We start from the raw sequence: 22,155 nt of genomic DNA, 5'->3' as shown, positions 1-22,155 counted from the left end.
TAAAACATATTGTTGGTCATATTTGACTCTGGACAGTTAATGGGCCTACTCATACTACCTTTTTTAAGTAAGCAAATAGTCAGTAATTTCCTCCTGGTAGGATAAGTGTAGGTCAGCTGCTTGCCCTATGGGCTGCTTATTCTGCATGGTTATGTCCACGTGAGGGAGACTTAGGACCACCAGTAGCCTAGTAGTAGACAGACCACCAGGAGTAGACCGTTTTAACCTCAGCAAATGGGCCTATTAACGTTTATGAAACACTAGTAGATTTAGATAAAAATACTATGTGTATTGCTATATCTACTTTTCAAACAATAGCCCACTGTGAATAAGTAGGCCTAAAGTATGACAACCAGTTCCATTTGTGCAGCAGTTATGCACATGTTATTCTCGAACGGAAGGGGGCTGGCTATTTGGGAATAAATCCAAGGTAGGGATTTGACAGGGGAGGTCCTGATGCTCATATAGTCTACGCTCAAATCCAGGATGACAGAGAACCATATTTACAATATAGTGTAGATTTTGAAGAAATTTCCCCGTGAACTATTTCTGATTATTCATCACTTGCCACCGGTTTTGCGTAAAAGCGCAACAATTTGGGAACTAACCGTTTTGTCGTGCTACCTGTGAAGAGATCTTCCGCTCACCAACAAAATGGCCTGCTGAAAGTGAAAAGAAAGAAGATAAGATAAAAATCTGTCCTTTCTTGCGTTAACCGCGCTACCAAAGGCTGGCTTGGCTGGCGACTTGCGCACCGCGCTTTGCCACAGAGACCGAAGCGCGCGCAACACCTCTATCGGAGCCACGCGCCTGGGCTGTGGCAGTGGGAAGTATGCTGGTGCTGACTTTCACCTGTCGCGTGCTGCTCATCATCTTGTTCTCAGAGTCTATTCAAACTGAGAGCTCACCGGTAAGTCCTCAAGGATTTATACTTTCACACTTCAGAAGTGCCCATTTTGAGACGTAGTCTAGCATGAACTGTTACATTTTCACTTGCATCTTTTTTTCTTTATAATTTTTTATTCTCTCTGTGATTGTCACCTGAATTTAAACCAACATCGAATCACCGATGATGGTGCGTTTTAAAATATAAAAACTAAACGTGAGTGCAAAACGTTATATTACATCTGTGATCTTGCTGAGTGAAGTAGACTATAATAGCCAGAAAAGAGTGGTTGGCATCTCAAGCAGTGCTAAAACCCTTTTCATTCAGATTGGCTACATCCATGAATTAAGGGCATATACCTGTTACCTTGAGTCATAGAGCTCTCAAAGTGTTCTAAAGTCAGTTTAGTTGTATTTACTAAATGGTTATGGTCAGTACTAGAGTATGACAAGCTGATATAAGATCAGTGTTTAGGGGCCACACCTACCTCCAAGCCATGGAGTGGAATCTGAGAAAGTCTATAAAGCCAATGTTCCCTAAAGAGGAGATGGAGTAGACAAACACTGGACAACTAGCCCGGACCACAGCCCAGAAACCGCCTCAAGGCAAATATTGAAACAATTTTTTTTCTTATACCCGAGGGAAAACGGGCATGTGCCTTCAGAAAGTATTCACACCCCTTGACTTTTGTCACTGGCCTACACACAATACCCCATAATGTCAAAGTGGAGTTATGTTTTTAGAAATGTTTACAAATTAATAAAAAATGATAGCTGAAATGTCTTGGTGTCAATAAGTATTCAACCCCTTTGTTATGGCAAGCCAAAATAAGTTCAGCAGTGAAAATGTGCTTAAGTCAAGTTGCATGGACTCACTCTGTGCAATAATAGTGTTTAACATGACTTTTGAATGACTACCTCATCTCTGTACCCTACACATACAATTATCTGTAAGGTCCCTCAGTTGAGCAATGAATTTCAAACACAGATTCAAGCACAAAGACCAGGGAGGTTTTCCAATGCCTCACAAAGAAGGGCACCTATTGGTAGATGGGTAAAAATAAATAAGACATTGAATATCCCTTTGAGCATGGTGAAGTTATTAATTACACTTTGGATGGTTTATCAATACACCCCGTCCTTCCTAACTCAGTTGCTGGAGAGGAAGGAAACCGCTCAGGGATTTCACCAGAATTTAATGGCTGTGATAGGAGAACTGAGGATGGATCAACAACATTGTAGTTACTCAACAATACTAACCTACAGTAAAGGAAAGGGTGAAAAGAAGGAAGCCTGTACGGAATAAAAATATTCCAAAACATGCATTCTGTTTGCAATAAGACACTAAAGTAAAACTGCTAAATGTCCTGAATACAAAGTGTTATGTTTGGGGCACATCCAACACAACACATGACTGAGTACCACTCTTCATATTTTCAAGCATGGTGGTGGCTGCATCATGTTATGGGCAAGGACTAAGGAGTTTTTAGGATAAAAATAAACTGAATAGAGGCAAAATCCTAGAGGAAAATTACTTCAGTCTGCTTTCCAACAGAGACTTGGAGAGTTGCTTACCAAGATGACATTGAACGTTCCTGAGTGGCCTAGTTAGACTTTTGACTTAAATCGGCTTGGAAATCTATGGCAAGACTTGAAAATGGCTGTCTAGCAATGATCAACAACCAACTTGACAGAGCTTGAATCATTTTTAATGTGCAAATATTGTACAATCCAGGTGTGCAAAGTTCTTAGAGACTTGTGCAGAAAGACTCACAGCTGTAATCGCTGCCAAAGGTGATTCTAACATGTATTGACTCAGGGGTGTGAATACTTGTGTAAATTAGATATTTCTGTATTTCATTTTCAATACATTTGCAAAAATGCCTAAAAACATGTTTTCACTTTGTCATTATGGGGTATTGTGTGTAGATGGGTGAGAATCTATTTAATCAATGTTGAATTCAGGCTGTAACACAGCAATGTGGAATAAGTCAAGGGGTATGAATACTTTCTGAAGGCACTATATGTGTTTGAGTGTGTGCATACAGTACATGTGTTTGCAGGTTTCAGTGTGTTTGGTTACCATGCCAATTTTGAAGTGTGAGAGAAGGTGTACTTGTACACGACTCGGTGGTGAAAGTGCACCTGTTTAGCATGTCTGCGTGTGTGTGTGCAATGTTTGGTGGTTTGTATTCTACAGGCGTATGACGAATTGCACAAACAGCCTGTTTCTCTGTCCAGCTGTCCTGCCATGCCATAGGGATTCATGGAGAAGAACTCTTCACAAGTGACTGATTCACTACTCTTACTCCGCATATGACGGGTGGGGGCTTATTTAAACATAACAGTTACTGGTATGGATGTAAAAAAGAAGTGTGCTAGTCTTTCAGCAGCATTTCACAGTCTTAGCCAAAACTCTCTCGAGGTATATCTATATTTTCATATACAGTTATAAAATCAGTCAATCTAACACGAGGTTGCCTAAAACACTGTCACCTTGTTCGTCCACGCTGCACTGCTCAACGTTCTGCCCAGAACACTGACACTAATTGTAGCCGGGAACACATTGTAACACTGCACCTGAACAGAGAATACTGCTCAAGGCTACTAGCTACACTTTGCACCTGGACACTCCTCCTCTGTCTGTCTCCTAGTTAGAAAGCTATCTCCCCCGTCCTCCAGTCACAATGAGGACGCTACCTCTATCTCGGAGATCTTCAACATGCACACACATATTCAATATGCTTTCCTCCACAAGGAATCAATCGATTAAATAATGCCCTGACCTAGCAGCACAGGCAGTCCTTTCAGTAGCAGTTTTTTTTCAATCAGGGAAAATTATGTAAACAGTGAAACACACACCATGGCAAATTTGCTGAGCTATGACAGAGTGTATGAGGGAGAGCCGGAGACAAAGAGGTATTGAAGATGGAGGATGGCTGGGGCTCGGGGAGGGGGGGGCAAGGGTAGTAGTGTGAGGGAACGGACGAGGCCATGGTCTGGCTCCAGGGTTATCTGAGTGGGATTGGGAGAGGGAAGGTCAGTGACAAGAGAGGGACCCATGTGTGAGTGCATGTGTGATACCTAGCTTTTAGTGCGATGTCTGGCATTGGGCAGCATGTGTTAGCAATTTAGCACAAGCCTGTGGGCTGCGTTCGGAGTACCTCTCTCTCTCTGTTCTCGTCTCTCCTCCGCCCACCTCACTGGAATGTTGATGTAAAAAAGACACATGGTGTGTCAATAGAAGTTTATCAAATGCAGTCTAGGCCTAGGGCATCCCACTAACGATTAGGGATACCACTGTGCCTATGAATAAGGCTGGAAAAAGCTGCAGTGTACCCATACTATAGCAGGGATACAGGGAAAGCCCTCGGACAGCAAAAAAGAGCCTTGCTCTCATGATGGCAATAAGTGCAGTGGTGGAAAAAGTAACCAATTGTCATACTTGAGTAAAATTATAGATACAGTTGAAGTCGGATGTTTACATACACCTTAGCCAAATACATTTAAACTCAGTTTTTTACAATTCCTGACATTTAATCCTAGTAAAAATTCCCTGTTTTAGGTCAGTTAGGATCACCACTTTATTTTAAGAATGTGAAATGTCAGAATAATAGTAGAGAGAATTATTTCTTTCAGCTTTTATTTCTTTCATCACATTCCCAGTGGGTCAGAAGTTTACATACACTCAATTAGTATTTGGTAGCATTGCCTTTCAATTGTTTAACTTGGGTCAAACGTTTCGGGTAGCCTTCCACAATAAGTTGGGTGAATTTTGGCCCATTCCTCCTGACAGAGCTGGTGTAACTGAGTCAGGTTTGTAGGCCTCCTTGCTCGCACACGCTTTTTCAGTTCTGCCCACACATTTTCTATAGGATTGAGGTCAGGGCTTTGTGATGGCCACTCCAATACCTTGACTTTGTTGTCCTTAAGCCATTTTGCCACAACTTTGGAAGTATGCTTGGGGGTCATTGTCCATTTGGAAGACCCATTTCCGACCAAGCTTTAGCTTCCTGACTGATGTCTTGAGATGTTGCTTCAATATATCCACATCATTTTCCTTCCTCATGATGCCATCTATTTTGTGAAGTGCACCAGTCCCTCCTGCAGCAAAGCACCCCCACAGCATGATGCTACCACCCCGTGCGTCATGGTTGGGATGGTGTTCTTCGGCTTGCAAGTCCCCCCCTTTTCCTCCAAACATAACGATGGTCATTATGGCCAAACAGTTCTATTTTTGTTTCATCAGACCAGAGGACATTTCTCCAAAAAGTAAGACCTTTGTCCCCATGTGAAGTTGCAAACCGTAGTCTGGCTTTTTTTATGCCGGTTTTGGAGCAGTGGCTTCTTCCTTGCTGAGCGGCCTTTCAGGTTATGTCGATATAGGACTTGTTTTACTGTGGATATAGATACTTTTGTACCTGTTTCCTCCAGCATCTTCACAAGGTCCTTTGCTGTTGTTCTGGGATTGATTTGCACTTTTCGTTCATCTCTAGGAGACAGAACGCGTCTCCTTCCTGAGCGGTATGACGGCTGCGTGGTCCCATGGTGTTTACACTTGCGGACTATTGTTTGTACAGATGAACGTGGTACCTTCAGGCGTTTGGAAATTGCTCCCAAGGATGAACCAGACTTGTGGAGGTCTACCATTTTTTTTCTGAGGTCTTGGTTGATTTCTTTTGATTTTCCCATGATGTCAAGCAAAGAGGCACTGAGTTTGAAGATGGGCCTTGAAATAGGTACACCTCCAATTGACTCAAATTATGTCAATTAGCCTATTAGAAGCTTCTAAAGCCATGACATCATTTTCTGTAATTTTCCAAGCTGTTTAAAAGGCACAGTCAATTTAGTGTATGTAAACTTCTGACCAACTGGAATTGTGATACAGTGAAATAATCTGTCTGTAAAGAATTGTTGGAAAAATTACCTGTGTCATGCACAAAGTAGATGTCCTAACCGACTTGCCAAAACTATAGTTTGTTAACAAGAAATTTGTGGAGTGGTTGAAAAACGAGTTTTAATGACTCCAACCTAAGTGTATGTAAACTTCTGACTTCAACTGTACCTTAAATGAAAGTTACTCAAGTAAAAAGTGAAAGTCACCCAGTAAAATACTACTTGAGTAAAAGTTTAAGAGTATTTGGTTCTAAATATACTTAAGTATCAAAAGTAAAAGTATAAATCATTTCAAATTCCTTATATTAAGCAACGCAGACGGCACCATTTTCTTGTTTTTTTAAATGTACGGCTAACCAGGGGCACACTCCAACACTCAGACATCATTTACAAAATATGCATTTGTGTTTAGTGAGTCCACCAGATCAGAGGCAGCAGAGATCACCACGTGTTCTCTTGATAAGTCCGTGAATTGGACCATTTTCCTGTCGTGCTAAGCATTCAAAATGTAATGAGTACTTTTGGGTGTCAGGTAAAATGTATTGAGTAAAAAGTATGTTATTTTCTTTAGGAATGTAGTGAAGTAAAAGTTGTCAAAAATATAAATAGAAACGTTAAGTACAGACCTCAAACTACTTAAGTAGTACTTTAAAGTATTTTTACTTAAGTACTTTACACCACTGAATAAGTGTCACATTCTCTACGATTGTGTGTGTCATGTACTCAAGTAGTGACTCAAGGACAGGTAAGAGACTTTAGAGGTCATGCATGTGTGGTGTATGGTCCAGTATTAGAGCAATATTCAGATGGCAGAACAGAAATGTTCCAGCATCTTCCCTTTGGATGCAGGCCTGCAAAATACAATACTTTACTCCAGCCATGTCAATGAGCTACAGACTGAGCCCACAGTTGACAGGCAGGGGGGTGAGGCGGGCCTGAAGGGTCTGGAATCGTCCCCTCAATTAGGCCTGTTTATTTACAGAGCTAGCAAAACCAGCTCTCACAGGTACAGGAGCAGGTGAAGGCCAAGATATATATACACACACATACAGACTCATTTCCCTGGTTTCTATTTTAAATGTTCCCATACTTTGACCATGTGTTCACTGCTGCAGTGCTTATCTTTTACGTGCTCCCTCTCTCAGCTTTTCCTAGCGTGACACTGAAACGCTGTTCCTGTGCCAGACAAGCAGCAGACGGAGTAATCACTAGCCAAGGCACCAACAAATATCTCCTTTTTAATCCCGCTCTCTCACCAACTCTGCTTAAGTCTATCCACACCAATGCACTCCAAACCTCCAAATCTTTCTCTGATACAGTACGCTGCTGGGGGTCAAAGTGTGTCATATGAGAGTACAGGTCAGCAGGGTGTAATTGCATTGTACTGCCTGTGTTGCTGCTTGTGTCCAGCCATTTCTGATCACAGAAAACATGTGGCCCCGGGGCTGTGCGCTGGACTGCCACAGGGGGCGCCACCGGACAGTATGTGGCAGCAACGGACGCCTTTACAAGTCCCTGTGTACATTCCAGAGAGCCCAGTGCATCAACACTCAGCTACGGACGGCACCACGAGCACACTGTGCAGGTAAGTACCCTTTAGTGAGCATAAACTGTGTACATTCTATGAAAGTAAGTCATAGACGCCTCCATCTATACACACGTATTCACACTATACACATATATACATACCATCTATTATTCACCATATATACCAGGGATGGGCAACTTTGATGGGGGTGGGGGCCACTAAAAAATCTGAACTCATCATGATGGGCTGCAGTTAATCACATTGCGATTAAATTTTGTGCAATTCTATACATTTTTCCATGGGGTGTAGAGAAAATGTTGCAGTTTTAAAGCAAATTTGTTGCAATTCTACTCATTTTGCCATGGGGCAGAGAGGAAAATGAGCTGTTTTACTGCTAATTTCCTGCAATTCTACACATTTTGCCATAGGGTGGCGAGAAATGTTTGCAGTTTTTAATATGATATCTGAGTGAGACTGACTAACAAAATCAATGGGGGGCCCCCCGTCTGGTAATTCGACCATGATAACAAGTTTAGACAGCTGGCCGCTAAACTAATTTAGCAATCTGGAAGAAAAAAGCTGACATTGGAAAATTGACTGACTATCAGTCAGTGGAGGCTGCTGAGGGGAGGACTGCTCACAATAATGGCTGAAATGGAGTGTAATGGAGTGAATGGAATGGTATCAAACACATGAAAACCCCCCCAAAACATGTTTGATACCATTCCATTCACTCTATTCCAGCCATTATTATGAGTCATTCTCCCCTCAGCAGCCTCCACTGCTATCACTGACTGACATAACAAGAGAAAAACTGCTGATGCACAACCACATTTCGAAATTGCACCTTGTGTATTCTACTATTCTAACTCTCAACAGTAAGTTGAGACCCCGACTGAGTTCCTAAAAACTCAGTCAGTTTTTTTGTTGTTGTGGAAATTGATCCGAGGGCCTCAAAAGGGCCGCCAGTTGACCATCCCTGATATATACAGTACACACAATCTATACACACTTCTGCATTGATTATATATGCCAATGGAAGTAGTAGAGGTCATTGCTGGACATCCCCCTTCAGATTCCACCCAGTCCAAGTGCCAGCTTGCTCGTAGTCAGGCCCTGGAGTCAAGTGTCCGCAGCCACACCGTCCCAGAATGCAGTGCGGACGGAAGCTTCCTGCAGGTATTTCAAATTTAATTCAATTCAAATTCAATTCAAATTCAATTACAGAAAATCTAAGCAAATCAAACTTTATTTGTCACTTGCGCCGAATACAACGGGTGTAGACTTTACCCTGAAATGCTTGCTTACCAATGATGTAGAGTCAAACAATTATAATAAAAAGAAAAATAGTAACACAAGGAATAAAATACACAAGAATGGAGCTATCTACAGGGAGTATCAGTACCAGATCAATGTGCAGGGGTACGAGCTATTTGAGGTAGATACAGTGCCTTCGGAAAGTATTCCGACCCCTTGACTTTTTCCACATTCTGTTACGTTACAGCGTTATTCTAAAATGGATTAAAAAATAAACAATCCTCAGCAATCTACTCACAATACCCCATAATGACAAAGCGAAAACAAGAAATGTTTGCAAATGTATTACAAATAAAAAAGATACCTTATTTACATCAATCAATCAATCAATTTTATTTTATATAGCCCTTCTTACATCAGCTAATATCTCGAAGTGCTGTACAGAAACCCAGCCTAAAACCCCAAACAGCTAGTAATGCAGGTGTAGAAGCACGGTGGCTAGGAAAAACTCCCTAGAAAGGCAAAACCTAGGAAGAAACCTAGAGAGGAACCAGGCTATGAGGGGTGGCCAGTCCTCTTCTGGCTGTGCCGGGTGGAGATTATAACAGAACCATGCCAAGATGTTCAAAAATGTTCATAAGTGACAAGCATGGTCAAATAATAATCAGGAATAAATCTCAGTTGGCTTTTCATAGCCGATCATTAGAGTTTAAAACAGCAGGTCTGGGACAGGTAGGGGTTCCTACCTATTTACATAAGTATTCAGACCGTTTGCTATGAGACTCGATGTTAAGCTCAGGTGCATCCTGTTTCCATTGATTATCCTTGATGTTTCTACAACTTGGAGTCCACCTGTGGTAAATTCAATTGATTGGACATGATTTGGAAAGGCACACACCTGTCTATATAAGGTCCCACAGTTGACCGTGCATGTCAGAGCAAAAACCAAGCCATGAGGTCGAAGGAATTGTCCGTAGAGCTCCGAGACAGGATTGTGTCAAGGCACAGATCTGGGGAAGGGTACCAAAACATTTCTGCAGCATTGAAGGTCCCCAAGAACACAGTGGCCTCCTTCATTCTTAAAAGGAAGAAGTTTGGAACCACCAAGCCTCTTCCTTGAGCTGGCCGCCCGGCCAAACTGAGCAATCGAGGGAGAAGGGCCTTGGTCAGGGAGGTGACCAAGAACCCGATGGTCACTCTGACAGAGCTCTAGAGTTCCTCTGTGGAGATGGTAGAACCTTCCAGAAGGACAGCCATCTCTGCAGCACTCCACCAATCAGGCCTTTATGGTAGAGTTACCAGACGGAAGCCAATCTTCAGTAAAAGGCACATGACAGCTCGCTTGGAGTTTGCCAAAAGGCACCTAAAGGACTCTCAGACCATGAGAAACAAGATTCTCTGGTCTGATGAAACCAAGATTGAACTCTTTGGCCTGAATGCCAAGCATCACGTCTGGAGAAAACCTGGCCACCATCCCTACGGTGAAGCATGGTGGTGGCAGCATCATGCTGTGGGGATGTTTTTCAGCGGCAGGGACTGGGAGACTAGTCAGGATCGAGGGAAAGATGAACGGAGCAAAGTACAGAGAGATCATTGATGAAAACCTTCTCCAGAGTGCTAGGACCTCAGACTGGGGCGAAGCTTCACCTTCCAACAGGACATCGACCCTAAGCACACAGCCAAGACAACGCAGAAGTGGCTTCGGGACAAGTCTCTGAATGTCCTTGAGTGGCCCAGTCAGAGCCCGGACTTGAACCCCATCTAATATCTCTGGAGAGACCTGAAAATAGCTGTGAAGCAACGCTCCCCATCCAACCTGACAGAGCTTGAGAGCATCTGCAGAGAAGAATGGGAGAAACTCCCCAAATACAGGTGTGCCAAGCTTGTAACGTCATACCCAAGAAGACTCAAGGCTGTAATCGCTGCCAAAGGTGCTTCAACAAAGTACTGAGTAAAGGGTCTGAATACTTATGTAAATGTAATATTTCAGTTTTTTATTTTAAATAAATTAGCAAACATTTCTAAAAACCTGTTTTTGCTTTGTCATTATGGGGTAATGTGTGTAGATTGATGAGGGAAAAAAACAATTTAATCAATTTTAGAATAAGACTGTAACGTAACAAAATGTGGAAAAAGTCAAGGGGTCGGAATACTTTTCGAAGGCACTGTATGTACATGAAGGCACGGTAAAATGACTAGGCATCAGGATAGTAATACGAGTAAAATAAAGAACAGAGTAGCAGCAGCAGCATACACTAAGTGTACAAAACATTAGGAACACCTGCTTTGACCAGGTGAATTCAGATGAAAGCTATGATCCCTTGTTGATGTCACTTGTTAAATCCACTTAAATCAGTGTAGATGAAGGGGAGGAGACAGGTTAATAAGGGATTTTTAAGCCTTGAGACTACTGAGACATGGATTGTGTATGTGTGCCATTCAGAGTGTGGATGGGCAAGACAAAATATTGAAGTGCCTTTTAACGGGGTATGGTAGTAGGTGCCAGGCGCACTGGTATGAGTGTGTCAAAAACTGCAACGCTGTTGGGTTTTTCACACTCAACAGTTTCCCGTGTGTATCAAGAATGGTCCACCACCCAAAGGACATCCAGCCAACTTGACACAGCTGTGGGAAGGATTGGAGTCAACAAATGGCCAGCAGCCCTGTGGAACACTTTCGACACCTTGTAGAGTCCATGCCTCGAAAAATTGAGGCTGTTCTGAGGGAATAAGGGGGTGCAACTCAATATTAGGAACGTGTTCCTAATGCTTTATGCACTCAGTGTATGTTGAGTGTAAAAGTGTGCGTTTGTATTTATGTTGTGTTGGTATGCATATGTGTGTGTGTGTGTGTATGCAGTGTATGTGAATGTGTGTGGGTTTTGTGTGAGAGTGTCAATGTAGTGTGTCTGTATGTACAGTGGGGCAAAAAAGTATTTAGTCAGCCACCAATTGTGCAAGTTCTCCCACTTAAAAAGATGAGAGAGGCCTGTAATTTTCATCATAGGTACACGTCAACTATGACAGACAAATTGAGAAAAGAAAATCCAGAAAATCACATTGTAGGATTTTTAATGAATTTATTTGCAAATTATGGTGGAAAATAAGTATTTGGTCACCTACAAACAAGCAAGATTTCTGGCTCTCACAGACCTGTAACTTCTTCTTTAAGAGGCTCCTCTGTCCTCCACTCGTTACCTGTATTAATGGCACCTGTTTGAACTTGTTATCAGTATAAAAGACACCTGTCCACAACCTCAAACAGTCACACTCCAAACTCCACTATGGCCAATACCAAAGAGCTGTCAAAGGACACCAGAAACAAAAGTGTAGACCTGCACCAGGCTGGGAGGACTGAATCTGCAATAGGTAAGCAGCTTGGTTTGAAGAAATCAACTGTGGGAGCAATTATTAGGAAATGGAAGACATACAAGACCACTGATAATCTCCCTCGATCTGGGGCTCCACGCAAGATCTCACCCCGTGGGGTCAAAATGATCACAAGAACGGTGAGCAAAAATCCCAGAACCACACGGGGGACCTAGTGAATGACCTGCAGAGAGCTGGGACCAAAGTACAAAGCCTACCATCAGTAACACACTACGCCGCCAGGGACTCAAATCCTGCAGTGCTAGACGTGTCCCCCTGCTTAAGCCAGTACATGTCCAGGCCCGTCTGAAGTTTGCTAGAGTGCATCCAGAAGAGGATTGGGAGAATGTCATATGGTCAGATGAAACCAAAATATAACTTTTTGGTAAAAACTCAACTCGTTGTGTTTGGAGGACAAAGAATGCTGAGTTGCATCCAAAGAACACCATACCTACTGTGAAGCATGGGAGTGAAAACATCATACTTTGGGGCTGTTTTTCTGCAAAGGGACCAGGACGACTGATCCGTGTAAAGGAAAGAATGAATGGGGCCATGTATCGTGAGATTTTGAGTGAAAACCTCCTTCCATCAGCAAGGGCATTGAAGATGAAACGTGGCTGGGTCTTTCAGCATGACAATGATCCCAAACACACCGCCCGGGCAACGAAGGAGTGGCTTCGTAAGAAGCATTTCAAGGTCCTGGAGTCTCCAGATCTCAACCCCATAGAAAATCTTTGGAGGGAGTTGAAAGTCCGTGTTGCCCAGCGACAGCCCCAAAACATCACTGCTCTAGAGGAGATCTGCATGGAGGAATGGGCCAAAATACCAGCAACAGTGTGTGAAAACCTTGTGAAGACTTACAGAAAACGTTTGACCTGTGTCATTGCCAACAAAGGGTATATAACAAAGTATTGAGAAACTTTTGTTATTGACCAAATACTTATTTTCCACCATAATTTGCAAATAAATTCATTAAAAATCCTACAATGTGATTTTCTGGATTTTTTTCCCTCATTTTGTCTGTCATAGTTGACGTGTACCTATGATGAAAATTACAGGCCTCTCTCATCTTTTTAAGTGGGAGAACTTGCACAATTGGTGGCTGACTAAATACTTTTTTTCCCCACTGTATATATAGTATTGTGAGTGTGCATAGAGTCAGTGCAAATAGTCTGGTTAACCATTTAATGAACTATTTAGCAGTCTTATGGCTATTTAACAGTCTTATGGCTTGGGGGTAGAAGCTGTCTCGGAGCCTGTTGGTCCGAGAGCCGATGCTTCGGTACCGTTTGCCGGACGGTAGCAGAGTGAACAGTCTATGGCTACCCTTTAGTGAGCATACATTTCACTACTTGGCTTTGATTAAATTGGCAAAACATAGGTTCTGACAAATGTCCCACTTTCTCAGGTGCAGTGCCACAACCAAACTGGGTACTGCTGGTGCTCTACTCCAGATGGGAAGCCTGTCAGTGGGACCTCTGTCCTGCACCTCAGACCCAACTGCACAGGTGAGACAGAGTTTAGATCAAACAGGCAATGGGAAATAGCTGTGAATTAGCATCTATCAATCCACCCATAAAACAGTTCACACAGCCCTCTTTCTGGTGTGTTGTGTTGTGCCATGAGTCATTTGTCTGAAATGACACAGATGGCTGATCTGGAGTTAGCCCAAAGAGGTGAGAATTCACCTGACTTACATGCATAGGTACTGTACTGTATATCAATCAATAGTGCTCCACTGACACTAATATAAATACTCACTCAAACACTGGCACACACATACCTACTCTGGTACGGGCTTTAATCACAGTCAGTTTGGTCCTTGAAATGTTCTTGTCTCTGTGGACACAGGTGAGGGTGGTCCCTCCCGGCCCACCGCTGACCCTAGCAGGCCCCAGTCTGCAGCAGGTGAGAGGAGTGGACATGGAGAATCTCCATTGAACATGCTTTTAAGTCTAGCACTAGGCTTAATCTGTCTCCGGGAAACCGTCCCGTAATGATGGACATTTTCAGAATGATACTACCATATTGTTTGTTTACACTAATATCACTCTATTTCCTGTACAGGAATCACCGCTCCTCCGCTCTGGGTGACCATCCTGTTGAACTCTGACTCCAAAGGGAATCGTTCTGTAAAACACCCTACAGGTAAGGAGTTTTTTTTTAATGAGCTTCCATAGCTATCCCTTCTGTGAGATAATGTTTAAGTGTTTGTAATGATTAGTGTGTGTGCACATATGTGTTCATGTGCGTGTGCGTACATTCGTCCTTCCACAGAAAGTCATCAGACGTGTGAGAGGGAGAGAGCAGCGTTGATGGCCGAGGTGCATCTTCTGTGGCAGGAGGAGCGCTTCATCCCAAAATGCAGTGCAGACGGGCGCTACAGCCCCATCCAGTGCCACGTCACCACAGGGTACTGCTGGTGTGTCAGGGAAGACACGGGACGGCCTCTACCAGGCACCTCTGCCAGGTATGGCCTCAAACAAGGCACCTAGTGGATAGAGAAATGTGGATAACGCTTTATTTTACAGCCTGATAATTATCAGGTAGTTACATAGGAATGACTTGTACCAGCTTAACTAGGCAGTACAATAAAGCTTTACCTAAATGCATACTGCACTCCCATGACACACACAAGCCGCTATCAGAACTCTCAGAACGCTATCAGATGTCACTTGTTAAATCCACGTCAATCAGTGTAGATGAAGGGGAGGAGACAGGTTAAAGAAGGATTTTTAAGCCTTGAGACAATTGAGACATGGATTGTGTATGTGTGCCATTCAGAGGGTGAATGGGCAACACAAAATATTTAAGTGCTTTTGAATGGGGTATGGTGGTAGGTGCCAGGCGCGCCGGTTTGTATCAAGAACTGCAATGCTGCTGGGTTTTTTTCACGCTCAACAATTCCCATATGTATCAAGATTGGTACACCACCCAAAGGACATCCAGCCAACTTGACACAACTGTGGGGTGCATTGGAGTCAACATGGGCCAGCAAATATAGCATATTTTAACATTGTATTATATTTAAAGTGTTGTGCTGGTTTAGAATTTTACTATTTGATAATGATCTATTATCTAATTATAATTAATTATATATAATTATATTATAAATTGGTGTGCAATTCAGTCTATGACCGTGAGAAACCAATAAAACCTTCTACTACTTAAAACAAATATTTTCAAGTTTTAGTAGGTACAGTATGTACTATAGATGGGGAGATAGAGGAAAGGGAACAGTGAGTGGTGAGTGGCAGAACGGGGGATTGAACCACTGCCTCCAGGGGCATATGTGGTCTGGTGGCAGCACTACAACTAGACCAGCCCCCTGCACGTGCTGAAGTCTTGATAGTGCAATGCTATGGTTTTATTGATTACCTTCTTCAGTATCCTGGTTGCATAGCATTATTTAATGGACATTTCCATCCATTTCCACTGTATTTTCTCTTAGCTTCATATACTTCTCTGACTAACAATGCCACTGACACCCCTGTGAGCAAAATTGGTTGAAAGTCTCAACTTTTCAACGTCTTGTGCTCATAGGGTATAGTGTAGCCTCTACTGCATCTCCTCCTGTCAATGGTGGATGATAACAAAGATTATAACAAATGGCAAAAGGGAGCAAACCATTGGGTAAATGCACTGGGATGTATGATGATAGTGACTAAATGGTTGGAGAGGAGTCTATGAGTTACTGCTGCAGATGTAGATCATTCCCATGGCTGTTGTTGCCCCTTTCAGGAACCGGCTGCCAGACTGCAGTCTGGAGGAGCCCCACAGCAGCAAGCCTGACAGGAACTACAGAGACAGATCCCTACCAGGTCAGATCCTCATACTGTACTTCACTATACCTGGATAGATCAACAATGACCTTTCTCGTTTTTACTATCCTGGTCCCAGATCAGTTGGCTCTTTCTGCCAACTCCTATAGTCATTGTCACTCCTAGAGTCATTGGCAGACATCACAAACTGATCTAGGACCAGGCTAACACTAACACTGTACATTTGATTGGTACTGTCTATATTGAGTACTGTAGGTACTGTGTCAATGAGCTGTGGTGAATGCAATGTGGTCTCTTGTCTAGTTTACATCATAGCGGGTAGGCGTTCCTCATTTTGTCAAGAGTTACAACTTAAACTGACCCCCTTGCCTTGCCTTAACACCCTCTCTCTGCTCCCAGGGTGCCCTGGGGCCCGGAAGAAAGAGTTCCTGCAGAGTCTGGTGAGAGCCCTGCAGCTGAAGGCTGAACAGTCTGGAATACTCAGCCCTCACAGGTCAGTCTGCATACCACTCTATTTATACTGAACAAAAATATAAACGCAACATGTAAAGTGTTGGTCCCATTTTTCATGAGCTGAAATAAAAGATCCCAGAAAGATATGCACCAAAATATTATTTCTCTCAAATGTTGTGCACAAATTTGTTTACATCCCTGTTAGTGAACATTTCTCCTTTGCCAAGACAATCCATCCACCAGACAGGTGTGGCATATCAAGAAGCTGATTAAACAGCATGATCATTATACAGGTGCACCTTGTGCTGGGGACAATAAAAGGCCACTCTAAAATGTGCAGTTTTGTCACACAACACAATGCCACAGATGTTTCAAGTTTTGAGGGCGCGTGCAATTGACATGCTGACTGCAGGAATGTCCACCAGAGCTGTTACCAGAGAATTTAATGTTCATTTCTCTACCATAAGCCAACGTTGTTTTAGAGAATTTGGCAGTACTTCCAACCGGCCTCACAACCGCAGACCACGTGTAACCACGCCAGCCCAGGACCTCCACATTCGGCTTCTTCACCTGCGGGATCGTTTGAGACCAGACACCCAGACAGCTGATGAAACTGAGGAGTATTTCTGTCTGTAATAAAGCCCTTTTGTGGGGAGAAACTCATTCATGTGAAATCTATGGATTTCACATTACTGGGCAGGGGCACAGCCATGGGTGGGCCTGGGAGGGCATAGGACGACCACTGGCTGCGCCCCTGCCCAGTCATGTGAAATTCATAGATTAGCGCCTAATTTACTTATTTAAATTGACTGATTTCCTTATATGAACTGTAACACAGTAAAATTGTTGCATGTTGCGTTTGTATTTTTGTTCAGTATAATTAAACCCACTGGACTTACTCGCCCTGCCGTCTGTTTATATCTTGACTCCATCCCTCTCTTTCTCACTACAGGTCAGTCTGCATACCACTCTATTAAACCCCATGGACCTACTCATCCCATCTCTCTCTCTCTCCAGTTCATCGCTCTCTTTCTCACGCTTATATCTCTCCTCCTTCTCGTGGCCACTTAAATGCTCCGTACATCTTTTCCTTTCTCTCTCACCATCTGAAAGTTTTTCACTCTGTTAATTTATACACACAACTCTCTCCTTCACTCAACCTCTTCTGTTTTACATATCCGTCCATCCATCTGTAACTCCCTGTATCTCTCACCCTGCTCTCTCCAAAACCCTCCTCTATTCCCTGACAGATAGTATAGTGGATTTCTGAATACATTACCAATTTACCAGGCCACTGATTGACTGTTGTGCCGTAATGGATCTGATAGTACTCCAGTATGTGATTAAATATTTCAAACATATCTTTAGATATACATTTGTTCTCTTGAATAAATCATTTTCATACCGATAGCCTTTCTGTTTATAAATAATTTGTTTGCTCTTTTCGGCTCGACACAGAAATTGGAATATGGTTATGTTCAATATGACTGATAAGCAAGGTTCAGGAATGGAGTGCTTATGAGAAATGAATTATTTCATCCTGACTGCAGGAATCTCATAAATGTAGATTCAATGACTAGTCAGACACTGTGGTTCTGTAAAAAACACATTGGAATGTCATCTTCAGTATGTCAGCAGGAGGCCCTCTTAAGAAGTCACTGCTAGATTTTCTCTGCATGTGGCTCATCTTAAAATAAACATTTGATTTCAATTCAAGACTATACAAGCCAATACATTACTATTGTACGCAGAAGAGCGATGCTACTGGTCTGAAATGTGTAATTTCTTTACCAGGGTGTCGGACGCCCCCCTGTCAGGCACCATGTCCCCTCCCCCATCCACCTCGGTCCCCTCCCTGGGGGTGGAGGAGTGGGACATGTCAGGGGTGGATGGGGGGCTGCGTTGGCACTTCAGACAGCTGGATACGGATGACAGTGGAGTGCTGACTGAACGTGAGGCCCGGCCCCTCCGCCTCTACCTGCGCAGGAGGGTAAAGCCACGACGCTGTGCTAAGAAGTTTGCCCAGTACTGCGACCGCGACGGGGACCGCGGTCTCACCCTGTCTGAGCTCAGTGCCTGTCTGGGGCTGTGAGGTGGGTTTGGTTCTAGGAGAGAGTTGAGGTTGTGAGGTGGGTTTGGGTAGTTGTGAGGTGGGTTTGGGCTTTGAGAAAAAACATCTGAAGAGGTGAATATGGGTTCAAATTTGGCTTTGTGATATGTTTAGTTTGTTACCACTTTGAGCTGAGAGGCTTTAAGTTGTGAGATTAGCCCTTCTGTATATGTTATGTAAGACCTACTGTATTTGATGAAAAGTCCAAGATCGGTTTAGAAAACCACTCAGGGATCTTTTAAGTGGAACACTTTATTTGTTGGGGTCGGTGCCAGGTACATGTTTTGTCAGAGAAAACGAGTCCTTTCTAGCTGGGAAATTGGATTTCTCTACTCTTCTTCATGAGAGAGAGAGAGAGAGAGAGAGAGAGAGAGAGAATCGATCACTCTTAATGAACTCCACACATACATAGTGTCATGCCATTTAGCCAAATGGTTAAAGGATGTGAAGACTGTGACAAGATGTGGTTTGAGCAGTAACAGAAGCTGTGTGTTCTCACCCCAATGTATAGACCTGTCAGCAACGTCCCTCAGGGGCCCAGACCACAGGAGGTTGGTGGCACCTTAATCGGGGACGACAGGCCGTGGTAATGGCTGGAGTGGAATGGTATCAAATACAACAAACACATGGTTTCCATGTGTTTGATGCCATTTCATTTGCGCCGTTCCAGACATTATTGTGAGCCGTCCTCCCCTCAGCAGCATCCACTGGCCCATACCCACTCCATACCAGCTCCAGATTGGTCTCTGTGTTTGGGTTTCTCTCTCCTTCTCTCCGTTCCATATACGAGAGGGTGAGAGAGAGAGAGAACGAGACAGAGGAGAGAAAGAGGCTCTTTTACCTCCTCAAGGTTAGTGCTAGCTCACCAGGGACGGCTGTTTTTGGCTCGGTGTCAGATAAATTAAAAGGCTGCTGTGTGTTTATGTACATTTAGAAACCAAAACAAACCTCGAGCCAAAATGGCCACCCTGTTAGCTATCAATCCAACCCCGCCCTTAACCTCCAATAATTCAGTCTAGCTGAGGTGTAGTGACAGCTAGGGGAGAAGGTGAGAGTTGTTGTAATGGGGTTCTACCTAACACACTTATCTGTCCCCCAGACACTCCTGGTGACAGTAATAGGAATAATGAGGGACGCCTCCAATTATTCAGAACGACTCACCTGAAACAGAACTAAAGCCCACAAGACATAGGTTAGAGGTGCTGTTGAATTAAACAAGACAGTCATTCATGAATCTGTCTCTCTCTCCCCACTCGTCTCCTCCCCTCACCTCTCCTTTTCTATCCTTTCCTGTTTTACCTACAGTATCTGTCAGTAGAATCGAGGAGAGAAGGCAGAGGAGAGCATAGAGCAACAGAAGATCCAAGCCTGAAGTCCTGGGCCTGTATTTATCAAGTGTCTTAGAGTAGGAGTGCTGATCTAGGATCAATCTAATTCATTATGATCTAAAAAGAAAAACTGATTCTAGAACAGTGTTCCTACTCTGAAACGCTTGGTAAATAAAGGCCCTGAAGACCTGAATTCTGCTCCACTCCTGTCAAATTGTCATTGGAAGATCCAGTTCTACAGCACTTTGTAAAACACAAACATAAGGCCTCAATTGAAGCACCGTTGCAGAATATACAGTACACAGAATAGAGAATATAGTCGCCGCTTTATTTTAATGTGTCCTATGTCTTTTGTGTTATCTTGTTGGCTCTGATCATTTCCTCATATTCATGTTTATCAGTAATGGTCTTCTGCTGTAAAACCACAGTGCAACTTGTGTTTTTGTCATTTTAATCTGTAAACCGTGCTCAAATATTTGTTGACTATAAATAAAATGGATTTTAAAAATACAATACTGTTTTATGCAGTGTACAGATCCCTATATGGATTAACCCACCTGGGGAGCAAGTGGCATAGTAAAATGACTTAGGGTTTTCATCTGTGTTTGTTTATGATGAATGCAACAATAATTTCCAATATCTTTTGAAGGAATCACTAACAAATGGAGACGTATGGCGCTCAAGCCTACAATGTGACTGATAGAGGACTGGACATAAAATACATTCCTGAAAGTAAAGCAGTGATTTTGAAGAGCGCGTTAGCTAAAGCTGGGGTAGCATCTCCTGGGAAGGATAAGATGTGTTACATCATGATGGCTCATCGCAGTGACACTGAAATGGGGAAAGTATTGGGCCTTTACAATAAGGTGTGGCAGGAAGGGAAACTGCCTGGAAGTTGGAAGCAGGCTGTAGTGGTGCCGATACAGAAACCAGGGAAAGACTCTACTAGTCCTTCAAGCTATAAGTCGATAGCGTGGACATCTCACGTATGTAAACTTATGGAAAGGATGATAACGGAAAGGCTGACTTACTTCCTGGAGAGTAGAGGACTAATGTCACCAGATCAAAGTGGGTTCAGGAAAGGCAGGGGAATGATGGATCCTGTACTGTGCCTTGAGTCAGTCACATGGAAGGCACAGGCAAATAAGGAGGTGGTGGTATCTGTTTTATTTGATGTACAGAAGGCCTATGATATGATGTGGAAGGAGGGCGTACTTATCAAGCTGGGTATCATGGCGGTTGGAGGAAGGGTTTTTAACTGGATAAAAGTTTATATTTTTGGGCGATCAATACAAGTGAGGGTGGGAGCTCTGTCAGAAAGTTATGAAGTAGATAATGGTATCCCCCAGGGAAGTGTCATTAGTCATGTGTTGTTCTCCATTATGATTGACAATGTATTCTGCCAGGTGAGACCTGAAATTGGGAGGTCATTGTTTGCGGTTGACGGGACACTGTGGAAGAGAGGGAGAAATATTACCCATACAGCCAGGAGAGTTCAAGAAGCAATCAGTGAAGTTGAGCATTGGTCCCTCAGGTGGGGCTTTAAGTTTTCATTTGAGAAAACACAGACTGTGTTTTTTTCTAGAAGGAAGGCTGGGGAGGAAATATACTTGTATGGAAGGAATCTGGAGAGGGTGGGAGTGTTCCTAGGGGTCTGGTTTGACACTCGAATGACATGGGCAGAGCATATTATCAGACTAGTTGTCAAAGGAAATAAAATATTGAATGGGATACGTTGCCTGTCAGGAATGGAGTAAGGGGCAGATAGAATGGCGTTGAAAATGCTATATATAGTGCTGTTAAGGTCATCACTGGATTATGGAAGTGTAGCATATGGATCAGCAGCTCAGACATCTTTAAAAAAGCTAGATGTTGTGGAGCACTCAGGACCTCCCCGGTGGCAGCGATGCAGGTAGACTTGGGAGAGATGCTGTGAAAGTTAAGAAGACAACAGCTAGCCATGGCATATTGGGTAAATCTACAGGGACATACGGTTACCCATCTTACAAAAAAGGTGCTCCTAGAGTGCTGGGAACATGAACAACATCTGAATACAAGTTTTGGGTGGATCGGCAATGGCATGGCGAGAGAGATGGGACTGTTTGGGAGGGAGTTTAGCCCCTCTGTGGTTCTTCCTGCTATCCCACCTTGGTTGCTCCCTCAGCCAATGATCGATCTAGGGTTGCTTGAGAGGGTAAGAGCTGTTGAGGAAGGAGTAGATTCACAGATGGATCTAAGGACCCTAAAACAGGGAGGACAGGTGCAGCTTTTAGTGTTCCTGAGTTTAAGGTGGCAGTGACAAAAAAAGCAACGGATCATTTATCCGTTTACACAATGGAGTTGATGACAATACTCTTGGCTGCAGAGTGGGTGGGGAGGTGAGGCCAGACAGAGAAGTAATCTGCTCTGACTCATGTGCAGCACTGATGAGCTTAAATTAATGTGTGTCTCGGAGCAGACGGGATGTATTGTATGAGGTTTTGCAGTGCTTGTATCGGGTGAAACAGATGGGCGTATTTGTGATGTTCCCCTGGGTACCAGCTCATGT

At 43.3% G+C, this 22,155-nt stretch overlaps 1 protein-coding gene across 2 annotated transcripts; it reads left to right on the top strand.

Annotated features, from left to right (window-relative positions):
* Positions 1 to 394: 394 nt before the first annotated feature.
* On the top strand, positions 395 to 20,096 carry LOC121567115 (SPARC-related modular calcium-binding protein 1-like). Of its 2 annotated transcripts, XM_041877056.2 has the most exons (11): positions 399 to 910; positions 7,192 to 7,366; positions 8,385 to 8,488; positions 13,343 to 13,442; positions 13,786 to 13,842; positions 14,002 to 14,082; positions 14,212 to 14,404; positions 15,676 to 15,755; positions 16,116 to 16,209; positions 17,964 to 18,262; positions 19,585 to 20,096. In XM_041877056.2, exons 1-10 carry the CDS (start codon positions 833 to 835, stop codon positions 18,259 to 18,261), a joined length of 1,260 nt encoding a protein of 419 aa, XP_041732990.2. In that variant the 5' UTR covers positions 399 to 832; the 3' UTR covers position 18,262; positions 19,585 to 20,096. The 2 variants fall into 2 exon arrangements, with proteins under 2 accessions (XP_041732991.2, XP_041732990.2); XM_041877057.2 differs by lacking the exons at positions 17,964 to 18,262; positions 19,585 to 20,096 and adding an exon at positions 17,122 to 17,910 and having other exon boundaries at positions 395 to 910.
* The last annotated feature ends 2,059 nt before the right edge of the window (positions 20,097 to 22,155 follow it).

The sequence above is a fragment of the Coregonus clupeaformis genome, chromosome 5 (assembly GCF_020615455.1).
Source record: "Coregonus clupeaformis isolate EN_2021a chromosome 5, ASM2061545v1, whole genome shotgun sequence".
NCBI lineage: Eukaryota > Metazoa > Chordata > Actinopteri > Salmoniformes > Salmonidae > Coregonus > Coregonus clupeaformis.
This window is presented reverse-complemented; position numbering and strand designations above follow the sequence as displayed.